This window comes from Littorina saxatilis, linkage group LG17 (assembly GCF_037325665.1).
Source record: "Littorina saxatilis isolate snail1 linkage group LG17, US_GU_Lsax_2.0, whole genome shotgun sequence".
Classification (NCBI taxonomy): domain Eukaryota; kingdom Metazoa; phylum Mollusca; class Gastropoda; order Littorinimorpha; family Littorinidae; genus Littorina; species Littorina saxatilis.
Window position 1 is genome coordinate 15,637,962 of NC_090261.1, and position 14,854 is coordinate 15,652,815.

The 14,854-nt window shown below is 42.6% G+C and overlaps 1 protein-coding gene across 1 annotated transcript in view; it reads right to left on the reverse strand.

Annotated features, from left to right (window-relative positions):
- Window positions 1-1,038: 1,038 nt before the first annotated feature.
- The window catches only part of LOC138952923 (dynein regulatory complex subunit 7-like), a 31,313-nt gene continuing 17,497 nt past the window's right edge, over window positions 1,039-14,854 (reverse strand). Inside the window, exons 12-17 of the mRNA XM_070324677.1 lie at window positions 6,474-6,689; window positions 4,195-4,305; window positions 3,443-3,553; window positions 2,772-2,966; window positions 1,981-2,120; window positions 1,039-1,474 (exon numbers count right to left, since the gene is read on the reverse strand). Coding sequence (XP_070180778.1) covers window positions 1,393-1,474; window positions 1,981-2,120; window positions 2,772-2,966; window positions 3,443-3,553; window positions 4,195-4,305; window positions 6,474-6,689 — 855 coding nt within the window. The 3' untranslated portion in view covers window positions 1,039-1,392. The remainder of the gene's footprint in view (window positions 1,475-1,980; window positions 2,121-2,771; window positions 2,967-3,442; window positions 3,554-4,194; window positions 4,306-6,473; window positions 6,690-14,854) is intronic.

Consider the following 14,854-nt stretch of genomic DNA (forward strand, 5'->3'; position numbering starts at 1 on the left):
TAGCTTGTTGACGCTTTTCTTCCAGTCTGAAAATGTACAGAGCTGCGATCATACCTGTGAATTCAGTAAGTGTTGACGCGATAATTATCAACATTGATTGGGTCTTTGAGAGTGAATGCTTACAATCGTTGTCCTCGGAAACACAAATCCAAAGCCACGATGGTTCCACACATCAAACAATCAGCCTGATTGGCTTTTACTTTGACAATCCACGTTTCACCTGAAAGCTCAAACCCATTCACCCCCTCGAGTTATTGCATGGGGAACGTGAGATTTATTTACCAGGTGTTTGTGAATGAAAACTCGTGAAAATGATGACAAACCTCGCTGTTCATAGATATCTCTACTAATCGTTCAATCAGATCCTCATTTCTTTTGCATCAAAATTACCTTCTAATTAATGCATGGCTGATCGACCTTTCTATAATTATTTGTATTTTCCTGTGTGATTGGTGTGTATAGAAACTAGGCCGTGGAGCATGGGAAGGGGGAGGGGGTGGGGGGCCGATCTGATCCGAGTAACACACACACTAATTTACTTTAACTTTTTTTTTAACTTTTTTTTTTTACATCAAATCAGATTGAGCATAAGTGTGTACGAACATACTTGTTATTATATTTCCTTGTGTGCATTACAATCAGTTTCAAATGATAAATAGGACAAGAGAACATTTATACAATCCATATTTTATTCACAACATCTGTTGTATTGTATTTATCACAGAAAACGGATTTCAACAATTTAATGTATTCATGTCATTTTTCATTTGTACAGAAAAGAAAAAAACCATACACTATTCTGTCAAAAACAAGAATACAATCAATGCATTGTGTTATTTGAACGGAAAATAATCAAATAAAGTCGTGTAATGAAAAATAAAAATGGTGAAACAATAGCTAGGCTTTGTCAAACCTCATGAGTAACAGAAGTTTGAGGTTCTTGGATTACAAATTGTGTTTTTCCCCACACATAATTTGACAAATAATTCACTTGTATTCATAAATAATGCAATATGTGAAATAATAACAGGACACAAGTTCAGGTTTATACAACAGGATCATGTTTTTATGCTGAGCAATTTTTCTGGTTTCCAAAATGTTGGCTGGTTTTGCAAAGAAACACGTAGGTCACCCTCTCTTAATTTGGAAGTCTTGTGCACGATTTTTACAGGCACACGTACGGAAAATCAAACATGTTGCATGTGTCCTGGTCATTTTCTAAAGTTTGTCAGAAAGCAAACTTTTAATTTATCAGCTCAACTGCCCTCAACATTGTGTGGATGTCTTCCTGTTTCTTTTGTTACTTGCTATTTAGGGTTGGTTTTCTCCTGCATAAAATTGTCTGGTTCCACAAATAACTCTTTGCTTTTGAGAAATGGTGTAGCATTCCCATTAGAAGTACTCGACCAGTCGAGGATCGTTCCTCAGCCTCTGTTCCAGAGCCATGTATTTGTGCGGCGCAATTTCCTTGTGCCTGCAAAAATGAAATTTAAATAATTGAGAGCAAGAGAATTATGTGGGGGCCTTTCCTGGTTATAATCAAGCTGCTCTAATGCCGCCGGATTGTTCTTGATTAGGTTCAGTTAGTTTGTTTTCAAGGGTTGTTTTCGTTGTGTTTTCCTGGTTTGATCAAATGTAATGTTTTAAAGCTATCCTAAAAGCATTTCAAATTAGAACATTTACTCCTGATCTTCCTCACTAACCCAGTCAAAATAACACTAACACACACACACACACACACACACACACACACACACACACACACACACACACACACACATACACACAAACACACTGAGTCATTTCTCTCCCTTTGTTTCACAAGCAAAACAAATGCCCTTAAATTTCAGATGTCCTTTCACGACAGGCGTTATTTAGGTGGCAAACCAAAGGACAAAGAAAAGTCCTTTGTTGGAAGGTGTCCTCTCATAAGAGGACTTCACAATACAGGTAACGCTGAGCTTCCAAAGGCTCTCTTACCTGTTGAGCCTGAGCTCGAGAATGTGGATGCGGAACATGGCCTCGCTGCAGTAGTTGAGGTAGTCCTCCTCATCGTCCTTCGACATGGACACCTGGTTCTGCTGGTACCACGCCTGCTTCTTCTGCAGCTCTGTGGTCTCCTGCAATACAGAATCCATTAGCAACACATTATTTTCTACTTTTTCCATTGCTTCCATGTCTGCTTCTTCTACGGTTCTACAGCTCTAAAATGGCTGCCCTGTAAACAGAGAATGCGACACAAACACAGATACAATGTTCTGTACCATGCCTGCTTTGTTTGAAAAGCTCTTGGCTCTTCTCCAAGACAAAGCCACACAGAAAATGTGACAAAGCATGTAACACTGAAGTATTGTTGTTCTGGTACCATGCCTGCTTTTCCTTAAGCTCCTAGTTCTCTTCTGCATGACGCAGACAAGACATGAAACACAGCGTGAGACATTGACATCTTGCCCTGCACTTTGCCTGCTTCTTTTGTAGGTTTAATGTCTCTTTATAAGGCACAGTCATCTCCTTCTAAAACTCTCTTTGAGTCTCCTCTTTGATATACAATAAAATTTAGCATGAGAAACAGCCCGAGACAAGAACATCTGGCTCTGTGCCATAAACGCATCTGCACCTCCTTACTGCAACCTTATTACGCAAGTTCACCCACAACAGGACTAATGAAACCAATACAGAAAGGACCAGGCCTATTAAAACAAGAAATGCCCTGCTACAGAAATACTTAAATGCTGCATCAGTGCACTCAGCTCCACCAAAACGATGCCCACCTTTTCAAACCTAGCCTGGATGAGGTTGGCCTTGTCGATGAGTCTTTGCTTGAGGTCGGCCAGGCAGTCCTCCTTCAGCTTGTAGGCCTGCTGGCGGGAGATCTTGTCCGGGTCGCCCATCTGGGCCAGGAAGGGGGCCAGGTAGTCGATCTCCATCTCCTCCTTGCGCATCTCCTCCTCCAGCAGTTGCTGCTCCTGTACAAGACAAGTCAAAGACGTCAGCGGTAAAATAGTGAGTTCCAAATCTGTTGCTGTTTTGTTCTCTCTATCTCTTTGGCTAACTGTAACACCCAGAGGCAGATGTATACATTAATCTTAGATTTTGCTGAGGAGATCGCAAAAATGTTTACAGTCAGTCTCGGATTACCAAGACTAGCAATAAATATATCTTCGTGTCTTTGCTTTTTTCAGTACATTTGTTCTTGGCCAAATTGAATTTATTTCAATTTTTTCTTCTTTTTTTTCTTCAAAAGGCTGCGTTATTTTATTACATCTCTTGACGGCTTACCTTCAAAATCGCCAAAAGTTTCATGGAATCAAAGTTTGCCAGGTGATAGGGGTCAAATGTCTATCTGGGATTATGATCAAGGTACTGACTGTCGTAGCACACGCTTTTTTCCTAAAAGTGCCCCGAATTCAGATAAAGTAAAAATCAATAACTGTGAACTGACCACTTCCTTGCGGTGTTGCCTGGACTTCTCGTTGCGCTCCGTGTCGTAGACCGAGATCTCCAGCTCTGACGCCGTCTCCTCTTTCTCCCGCTCGGCAAGCAACTCACGCACCTGGTACCAGTGAAAGTGTCTATGTTACAGTCAATCCATCACATCAGGGCCATTAGTGCCTAAAAATGCTAAAACCGTGCAGACAATATAATTGAAATGCAGTCAGACCACAAAATGAAAAGCAAACGTCCAAAGTTGGGTGTAATAACTGGGTGAATATGTGGAGATTTTGAGGGTGAAGGTGAGTGTGAGGATTGTGGAGGATCTATGAAAAACCACACACACACACACACACACACACACACACACACACACACACACACACACACAGAGGCATAAAGGCAAACAGTTAGCACACACACACACACACACACACACACACACACACACACACACACACACACAGAGGCATAAAGGCAAACAGTTAGCACACACACACACACACACACACACACACACACACACAGAGGCATATAAGCAAACAGTCAGAGTACACACACACACACGCACACACACACAGAGGCATATAGGCAAACAGTCAGAGCACACACACACACACACACGCGCGCGCGCCCCCCCCCCCCCCCCCCCCCCCACACACACACAGAGGCAGACAAGCAAATTAGCAAACAGCCAGCTAGTCAACCAACCAGACACATCCAAACAGACAAACACAAAGTACAACAGTCATAATGACTTGCCTCTTCCTCGGACTCTCGGACTTGCTCCCGTGCCTTTTCCTCCTGTCTGAGCAGTAAGAGCAAGAGTTCATACAGCGTCACCTGCTTCGTGGACTTGCAGAACGGGTCCACCTGGCACAAACATCAACAAGCATTGATGTTAGAGACTTGCCTTAGAACAGAACGTCTGGTAAATGAGATGACTGTGGAATGGTCGTGAAGCTTCTATCTTCTATCTATCTATATATACGACTTGTGTCTGTCTGTCTGTCTGTCTGTCTGTCTGTCTGTCTGTCTGTCTGTCTGTCTGTCTGTCTGTATGTCTGTCTGTCTGTCTGTCTGTCTGTATGTCTGTCTGTCTGTCTGTCTGTCTGTCTGTGTGTGTGTGTGTGTCCGCGATGCCAAGCCAAAGTTCTCGGTGGATCTTTTTTCAAATTTGGAGACCGTATTCAGCTACACCCCGGACACAACCTCATCGATGAGATATTTCAACACGTGCTCTCAGCGCGCAGCGCTGAACCGATTTTGGTTTTTCTCTGTTTTTCTCTGGATCCATTCCCAGTAACTCTTCCTTATCTTCTCCGGTGTTTTCAGCGTTTATCTCCCTTCCTTCGTGTGGCGTCAATCCATATTCCCGTTACTACGTTACTATTTTTAGAATGTCACTGCACTGTCCAGAACGCTTTCCTTGCACCCGTAAGTTGTCCTTAGTGTAAAAGTGAAAAGGTCGAATCAATTTATAGCCACGCGAAAAATACACTGTCATCTATCTCTATATATTTATAGATATAGATATACATATATATATATATACGGCTTCTGTGTGTGTGTGTGTGTTTGTGTGTGTGTGTGGGCAACACCTGTGGATTGTAGAGTTCTGTTTGTGATGTGGTCTTGCGGCTTTGGTGTGTCTGTATGTTCAGGCCTTCCTTAGAGAAGCCATAACAGTTACTCTCAATCCCGTTTGAGTGGACTTCGCCTTCAAAGGTGATTGTGGTGTGTCGGCACTCGATTACATTTGGCTTCGTCGACAGCGATGGGACTCGACATGAAATGTTCAGGCCACTGAGTCATTTTCGTGCTGTTCCCATTCCACCTGGGAGGGAAGCTTGGCGGGTCCATGGTTCGGAACTTTGGGGACAAAGTTCATTCAAAGGGGGTCGAGTGTGACAGGGAGACTACCGTCGCCCTTCACAGCAGACTCTGCAGAGTTGTTCGCCTTAGAAGTTGTGGGCTTTCCGTAAGTTGTCCTCACTGTAAAAATGCAAAGGTCGAATCTATTTATCGAAAAATCCACTGTCATCTATCTCTATATATTTATATATATACATAGATATATACGGCTTCTGTGTCTGTGTGTGTGTGTGTGTGTGTGTATGTGTGGAGGCAACACCTGTGGATTGTAGAGTTCTGTTTGTGGTGGGGTCTGGCGGCTTTTGTCTGTCTGTATGTTCTGGCATTTGAGAAGCCATAACAAATAAAATAGGGCTTAGAAATAAGCTCTAAAAATTCTCTATCCCGTTTGAGAGGACTTCGCCTTCAAAGGTGATTGTGGTGAACCGCCACGCTGTCTGTCTCTGTCTCGCGATTCACCCCGGCAAAGCCGGGTATTCCTCTAGTATATATATACGACTTGTGTCTGTCTGTGTGTGTGTCCGCGATGCCAAGCCAAAGTTCTCGATCGATCTTTTTCAAATTTGGAGGCCATATTCAGCTACATCCCAGACACAACCTCATCGATGAGATATTTCAACACGTGCTCTCAGCGCGCAGCGCTGAACCGATTTTGGTTTTTCTCTGGATCCCTTTCCAGTAACTCTTCCTTATCTTCTCCAGTGTTTTCAGCGTTTACCTCCCTTCCTTCGTGTGGCGTCAATCCATATTCCCGTTTCTATTTTTCGAAGGTCACTGTCGACAACGCTCAATCCATATTCCCGTTATACTATTTTTAGAAGGTCACTACTCTTCTCCAGTGTTTTGCGCGTTTATCTCCCTTCCTTCGTGCGGTGCGCCGGCAAAGCCGGGTCCCCGGCGTAGCCGGGTATTCGGCTCGACTTCTTCCCGGCGAAGCCGTACCCGGCGAAGCGGGTATTCATCTAGTCAAGAAAACATACATTCAATTGGGCTTCAAAACATAATTATGCTGGTACCACCATATGCTCAGGTATGCCTTCCTTTCATATTCGTCCAACCACTATAACATCACACACTGACATACACACACTGACAGACACACACACGCCGCTCTCATCCTCATCTAATTTGTTTCCAAATACACTCACACTCCCTCCACCATTTACCTGGAAGGTTCCATGCATTTCAGAGGACCAGGCAAGAATGGCTCCCTTCTCGTCCCAGTTGGCGGGCTTGACGAAGTCGCGAGTGGAGGCGGCGATGTTGGACTGCTCCGTGTGGTAGGTCAGCTGAATCTTGTCCTCGGAGCACAAGAACACCATCTCGTTGATGTCCTCGTTGGCCGCACTCTCTGTGTTTCGCTTGAACTTCACCACCATTTTCTGATGGAGAAAATTAAAGCGTCACAGGTTTACAAAATATATCATGATGGCAGAAGCTGCATAACAATGCCCTCCGAGGTGATGTCCTCGTTGGCAGCGCTCTGTGGGCCTCGCTTGAACTTCACCACCATTTTCTAATGGAGAAAAATAAACATCATAAGATTAGGAAACGTATCTCCTTGCCTCACAGCAGAGGAACACCATCTCGTTGATATCTTTGTTGGTCGCGCTCTCTGGGTTACGCTTGAAATTCACCACCATTTTCTGTAGGAGAAAAAAAACCAATATCATGAGGTTTGGAAATATTTCACGACAAAATTATTATAAAGTGTCCTTGCTTCAGAGCACAGGAACACCTTCTCATTGATGTCCTCGTTATGAGCGCTCTCTGGGTCTCGCTTGAACTTCACTACCATTTACTGTGGGAGAAAAAAAAAGCGTCACAAGATTAGGAAATATATTACGATGACAGCAGCCGCACAACGTCCTTTACACACATGAACACCATCTCACTGATGTCCAGATGGGCCGCGCTCTCTGGTCCCGTTTGAACTTCAACGCCATTTTCTGTAGGGAGAGAACAACGTCATAAATGTCATGATGACGATTAATACAGCGAAGAAACCTGATGCTGTCACTACCATCGGTCACTGAACGCGGGGTGTTTTGCCGTTGGGGTACAACAACTAAAACTATCGTTGGCATGGACTGTCTTGAATATCATCAGCGTTTCTTGTAAATGGTTTTATTTGGCGTCGGCAGTCGCAGGGCAAAACGCCGAAACTTGTTTCAAATCGCCCAAAAATGTGCCGTCATTTCGGCACAGCTGCCCAACTCTTTTCACGATGGGGAAAAGGTGACATAAAAGACTGCTAATTTCCGAGAAAAAAAATTGCATATCCTTTTCTCTCATCGACCAAGAAAGACTATGCGTGTGTTCTTGCGAAAGAAAACATTTCAAATTTGGACAATTTCACTTTGAACATAACATCGCAAAAGAACCGACGGAAGGACGAATGCAAGGTCGAATGGACGGACGGATGCAGTTTGCTCAGATAGCTGTATGAAGATGTCGCAAATTTCGTCACGTTTCCACTTCGTTCATCGTTCTACGCGTTAGATCTCCGCTGCAAAGTAGACATCTATTCGAGTTAAGTGTCAGGTTTTTAAGTCAAGGAGACACTGCCGCCAAATGACAGTGTCTCCAAAGGGTTAGGCGACTTTCGCTTACGCACAGTACAAAACGGTCACCAGTCTATCTTTCAGTTCGCTTCTCTCAAAACTAATAAAGACGTCTCAATATCTGCCCCACTCCTCAACCCTCATATCTCCTTGTCCCCCCCCCCCCCCCCCCCCCCCTGCCGTTGTTGTTCTTTGCCGGATAAATCCGGCCTGTCTTTTTCTGTTTACAAAACTGATGGTGATTTGTGTGTGTGTTGCGAGTCCCTGAGAAATACATGCACAACTGATACGGTGATACTTCAAATATCCATAATGGCGGCTGTCCGAATCAGCGATCTTCACAAAGATCAACTCAGAAACAGTGATTTGTAGATTCAATGGCATGGCTTAAATTACGGACAACCTTACCAGAAGTTAAAAGTGAAATGTTCTTCTAAAGACATCGGAGGTTTACTCCCATCGACATGTCCAAACACTGACCCTCATCCCATGATTGTGTTCTGTACGTGTGCGTGCGTACGCGTCCAAATATAAATATACTGCATTATATAATTCCCTTGACACCCTGTGTCTGACGTGTCTGAAAACACCTCCGCGCGGAGGGGTTTTGCAGCCAGCGCAGTGAAGATAAAGAGGGAGCATTTTCTCGGCTCGCGCGGCAGCAAGCAGGATGTCTCCAGACTGATGAGAAAAAAAACAAGGCCTGGAAACAGATCCAAAGGGCCACGTGCAAAACCTGTAACGTCTATTTTGCGTGTTACTCTCATCTATCTGGAACGTCTGCTCTCTCAGACAATAAATATGAGCTGCAGACAACAAATTAATGCGCCCCCAAGAGGTCGCAAACTATCTCTATCAATTTCCTTCACCTGTTGCACGTGTCCACTCAAAATGAAATGTCACACGATGACTTCCATGCTGATGCAGAAAAATGAATGATTATAACCAGAGATTAAAGTCTTGAATAAAGAAATCACACACCAAAACGGAACTGACTAGTGAGACAGAAAGGAAACTGATCACGGTATTCTCTGAGAGATCGTGACTCAACTGATATGCGAATGATCAACAATCAGGAGATGATGTTTACTCACAACTAAAGAACTACCATCAGAACACCATGAACGACAATGAAGAAGTTACGAAGAAAGACAAGTTGGTTTCAAGTAAGAGTAAGGGGAGGGTCGGGGTGAGGGTGGGTGTTCGAAGCGGGGTTGGGGCTATTGTGGCCGCTAGAGCGGGGGATGGGGGAGGACATATCCACAGAGGCGAGGCATGGACGCGCAGGTAAACAGAAGACAAACATCCCAGAGCGAGAGACAGACGGACAACTTGAACTCGCAGGCAAACCAGAAATCAGAATACCGTGTAAATAAGCAGGCACGCCATCAAACACCCAGCGAAAACAACAAACGCAAAACGACAACACAACTCCCTCACAAAGGAAACAGGTTTGTTTGTTTGTTTGTTTGTTTGTTTGCTTAACGCCCAGCCGACCACGAAGGGCCATATCAGGGCGGTAAAGAAACAGGTCACATTCTGACTAAAAAAAACAACAAGGTCAACATAGAGCGGCAGACAGACGAACAAGACTGGCAGACAAACCAGAAACCAAACAAACAAGTACATCATCATCATACACACAGAGAATACGACAAACGCAAATAGACACCAAAGCACATTCAAGACGGGAATAGAACGCATTCGTGCTAAAAATCAGGGCTATAATCAATGGGAGACAAAAAGGGAGAACAAATAATATGTTTACAGCTCGTGACCAGCAGCAAACCCACTAGCCACCGGGCAGATTACACGCTAATGCTTTGCGAATGCCATATTTATGCGAAAGCCAAGGCTGGATCTACCGCTCCTTTATTCGCTCATGAAACACAACGCAGTACCAAGCGCTCTTTGTCAACATCTGAAAATCTCCCACGCTCTCCCACGTACAAGTGGTTATCATATTATTGTTGCTTGTGATGCTCCTTGCCTGTTTTTTTTTATCATCGGAATAAATACCAGTCACAACAAACTAAGAATCACAAAAACAATGCAATAAAATTCCAGAAAAAGAAACATGGAGTTCATAGAGGATCAGTGGAGTCACGTAGTTCATCGGCTGTCCCTCTCTCTCTTTCTCTCTCACACACACACATACACACACACTGGCATGGCACGCACGGCACGCACGTAAACACACACACACACACACACACACACACACACACACACACACACATAAACAAAATAAGCCGCACTTCAATAAGCCTATTCAGTTATTCAAAAGCAGCCGCAACCAGAAGTAAAGATGTGAAGGTGAAGAAATTGACAATGCCAAAGACCGTCAACAAAATCACAAAGGTTTGGAGTCCAGCACACACAAAAGCAGGAGGGGGAGGGGAAGAAGACAGAGAACATTCTAGTAAGATCAAGTCCCACTACCCCATCATCAACATAAAAACCCCGCCCCCACTCCCACCACCACACTTTCAAGGCGTAGGTAGCAACGTTGGGGACGTCACGAACTGTCTCCCTTGGCCGCTCTTCAAGACGAGGAAACAAGAAATATCGAAGCGCTCGCTATCATCCAATCAGAGCTATTCCTGGCTGTCACATGACAAGCGCCTGTCCCCGCTGTCCAGCAGACGAGAAGATGAAAGGTTGACGAGAAAGGTAGCCTCGAGTCTTTGATCACGGCGACAGAGCCAAGAAGGCTGAAACATTTACCCCCGCACGACAGGAAAGAAATGATTAAGTGATTACACAGTCTACTGTCATACCAACGCCTGAGTATTAGAGGGACTTAGTTGGCGAAAACCTGGAGATATCTGAGAGGATTGTCCACTTATTTTTTTTCCCTTATATGAACCTTTTAACCGTAATTCAGTTGAAAACTAGGAACAACAAAAGACTTGGAGCTTTGAAAGATTTCAGTCTTCACAGCCACTATTTTCTTGCACTGATTGTGGGTGTTATTTGGTCACACCTAGGTCCTTGAAATTTCAATTCTGCCATGGGAGTTAGTTTTGTTACGAAATACGGGCTGAAATAACACAAAAAAGAGAGATTGAGAGAAAACGACCAACTTTGTAAAAAAATATACAAAGGAAAAGATCATTCTACGATAAAATATTCGAGCTAGACAACCACACGACATGATTCTTTACACCTCAATTTTGTAAAATCCGATTCTGGTAAAAGAATATTTGCGGGCTGCCATTTCTACTGCTGAACACCACGGAGAAAATCACCAGAGGCAGCAGAACATAAAGCAAAGTCTTCAAGGTCCACGTATAAAAACAGCAGAACATCTAACAATTCCATCCACCCAGGTCCCCGTAACTAAAACCTTTCGGGACAAATGTGTTCTTTTCAATGTATACATAATACATTCTCAGTCTGTTTCGCGGTATTTATGCAAAGAATTGTGCGATGTCCCCGATGGTGCTGCACAAAAATCGTCTAAAGAAATGAATGTGTCCTTTATGTGGTTCATCGGCTCTCTCTCTCTCTCTCTAAGCTGAACATACCGTGGTGTAAAATTAAGTCTTGCCCTTGTTTCAGTCATCATACTAATTATGCTATATCAAAAGTATCTACTTTCAACATTGTGCTTGAAAAATATTACCAAGTGTCAAAGTCTGCCAACCACAGCACACACACGCACACTCACACACACACACACAACCGGACAGAGTTGATTAATACATAGTGACTCATACGTGGGCCAAAAACAATGTCTAACGATTCTGTTGCTGCGCACACGACCGAAAAAATGGCCGGAGGCAGAAGTAGGAGCTAGCGCCACTGTCACGAACAGTGAATCCTCGCTGGCCTCATAACGAAGAGTGCAAAATGAGGAGAGCTGTTTCCCGGCGTGTTCAAGTGGACAGTTTGTCTGATTCTTACGCTCTCTCTCTTTTTACATTTAGTCAAGTTTTGACCAAATGTTTTAACGTAGAGGGGGGAATCGAGACGAGGGTCGTGGTGTATGTGCGTGTGTCTGTGTGTGTGTGTGTGGAGAGCGATTCAGACTAAACTACTGGACCGATCTTTATGAAATTTGACATGAGAGTTCCTGGGTATGAAATCCCCGAACGTTTTTTTCATTTTTTTGATAAATGTCTTTGATGACGTCATATCCGGCTTTTCGTGAAAGTTGAGGCGGCACTGTCACGCCCTCATTTTTCAACCAAATTGGTTGAAATTTTGGTCAAGTAATCTTCGACGAAGCCCGGACTTCGGTATTGCATTTCAGCTTGGTGGCTTAAAAATTAATTAATGACTTTGGTCATTAAAAATCTGAAAATTGTAAAAAAAAATAAAACTGTATTTAACGATCCAAATTTACGTTCATCTTATCCTCCATCATTTTCTGATTCCAAAAACATATAAATATGTTATATTTGGATTAAAAACAAGCTCTGAAAATTAAATATATAAAAATTATTATCAAAATTAAATTGTCGAAATCAATTTAAAAACACTTTCATCTTATTCCTTGTCGGTTCCTGATTCCAATAACATATAGATATGATATGTTTGGATTAAAAACACGCTCAGAAAGTTAAAACAAAGAGAGGTACAGAAAAGCGTGCTATCCTTCTTAGCGCAACTACTACCCCGCTCTTCTTGTCAATTTCACTGCCTTTGCCATGAGCGGTGGACTGACGATGCTACGAGTATACGGTCTTGCTGAAAAATGGCATTGCGTTCAGTTTCATTCTGTGAGTTAGACAGCTACTTGACTAAATGTTGTATTTTCGCCTTACGCGACTTGTTATTTCTTTGCCTTTTTTGAGTAGCTTTCTTTCTTTCTTTTCACGCGCTCTGCCAGTGCAAGGATTTTCTCTGGTTGTTGCTGGTTTTTTTTGCATGTGTGTTCTTGGTTCTAGATCTAACTTGACCTGTCCAAACACGCGCAGTAAAATGTGCCCGACAAAACGGTTTTTTGTCTTTTGTTTACCGACAATAACGTTCTTGAAAGAAAAAAAAAGCCACTCACATTAAAAAAAACAAAAACATAATCACGAAATAAAACAACAGCACACTGGTCTAACATAGCCATATGACCAAATCCTTTGCATGTGAAGCGGCACACAACCAACAACAAGAAAAATCCGGAAAGCAAACGTACACAATGCATGCACAGAAAAGCTCTTGGGAACGCCGTCTGCGCTCAGTGTTTCTTTTCACCACTCTCAGGCTGTATTTATGAACATAATCAGAGATTGTGAAAGATAACTTTAGTGCTAAACAGATGCTTTCCATCATTATCACTGCAGATATGTAGCAAATAAAACAAGAGAGAATAATAAGTACAAAAAAACCAATAACAGAATTTTGTGTCCAATTTTGTATGAAGTGTGATGAAAGATTCACTTAATCATATTTATTTTTACAAAATCGCATTGAAACTAACAGATTGTATGCTTTCCAAAAAATAATCGAACACTCAGCAATACTGCTTCGGAATCACTGGGTTTTTCTTTCCTTCTTGAGAACCCCCCCATCTCTCTCTCTTCCCCCCTCTCTCTTTACCCCCCCCCCCCTCTCTCTCTCTCTCTCTCTCTCTCTCTCTCTCTCTCTCTCTCTCTCTCTCTCTCTCTCTCTCTCTCACACACACACACACACACACACACACATCCCCTCCCTCTCCCACCCAACCGCACACGGCGTTGCTATTTTTGCTTTCCTCCTCGGGTCTCCTTCCGACTGAATTATTGATCGAGTGTTAATTCCTCGTCGGTATTTGCCACTGCATATAAGTTAGAAAACATTTTCATAAAGCATCAGGGGGCAGGTAACCTTTTGTAGAATTATTCATGTCGTGTATAATCGACTTTCAATCATACCCATTTTATTTATGCGAACTGAGGGTGGTAGTACAGCGGCAGCTCCGATAAAAGTGAGCAGTGTGCACGAACATAAATACTGAATACAATAAAGGAACAAGTCGCGTAAGGCGAAAATACAACATTTAGTCAAGTAGCTGTCGAACTCACAGAATGAAACTGAACGCAATGCCATTTTTCAGCAAGACCGTATACTCGTAGCATCGTCAGTCCACCGCTCATGGCAAAGGCAGTGAAATTGACAAGAAGAGCGGGGTAGTAGTTGCGCTAAGAAGGATAGCACGCTTTTCTGTACCTCTCTTTGTTTTAATTTTCTGAGCGTGTTTTTAATCCAAACATATCATATCTATATGTTTTTGGAATCAGGAACCGACAAGGAATAAGATGAAAGTGTTTTTAAATTGATTTGGACAATTTAATTTTGATAATAATTTTTATATATTTAATTTTCAGAGCTTGTTTTTAATCCAAATATAACATATTTATATGTTTTTGGAATCAGAAAATGATGGAGAATAAGATGAACGTAAATTTGGATCGTTTTATAAATTTTTATTTTTTTTTACAATTTTCAGATTTTTAATGACCAAAGTCATTAATTAATTTTTAAGCCACCAAGCTGAAATGCAATACCGAAGTCCGGGCTTCGTCGAAGATTACTTGACCAAAATTTCAACCAATTTGGTTGAAAAATGAGGGCGTGACAGTGCCGCCTCAACTTTCACGAAAAGCCGGATATGACGTCATCAAAGACATCTATCAAAAAAATGAAAAAAAGTTCGGGGATTTCATACCCAGGAACTCTCATGTCAAATTTCATAAAGATCGGTCCAGTGAATCGCTCTACACACACACACACAGACACACGCACATACACCACGACCCTCGTCTTGATTCCCCCCTCTACGTTAAAACATTTAGTCAAAACTTGACTAAATGTAAAAAGGGTCCCTCTACTATAAAAAAAACGCTGGCGCTGGACCCGAGTACTCTTCAGACTGGCTCGCTCCCCCAGTATGAAAGTTTCTGTCTTGTGCACGTGGATTTAAAAAAAATATATATATATATTTATTTTACACAATTAAAAAAATTATTAGAGTAAAATAAAACATTAAAACGTTCATAATA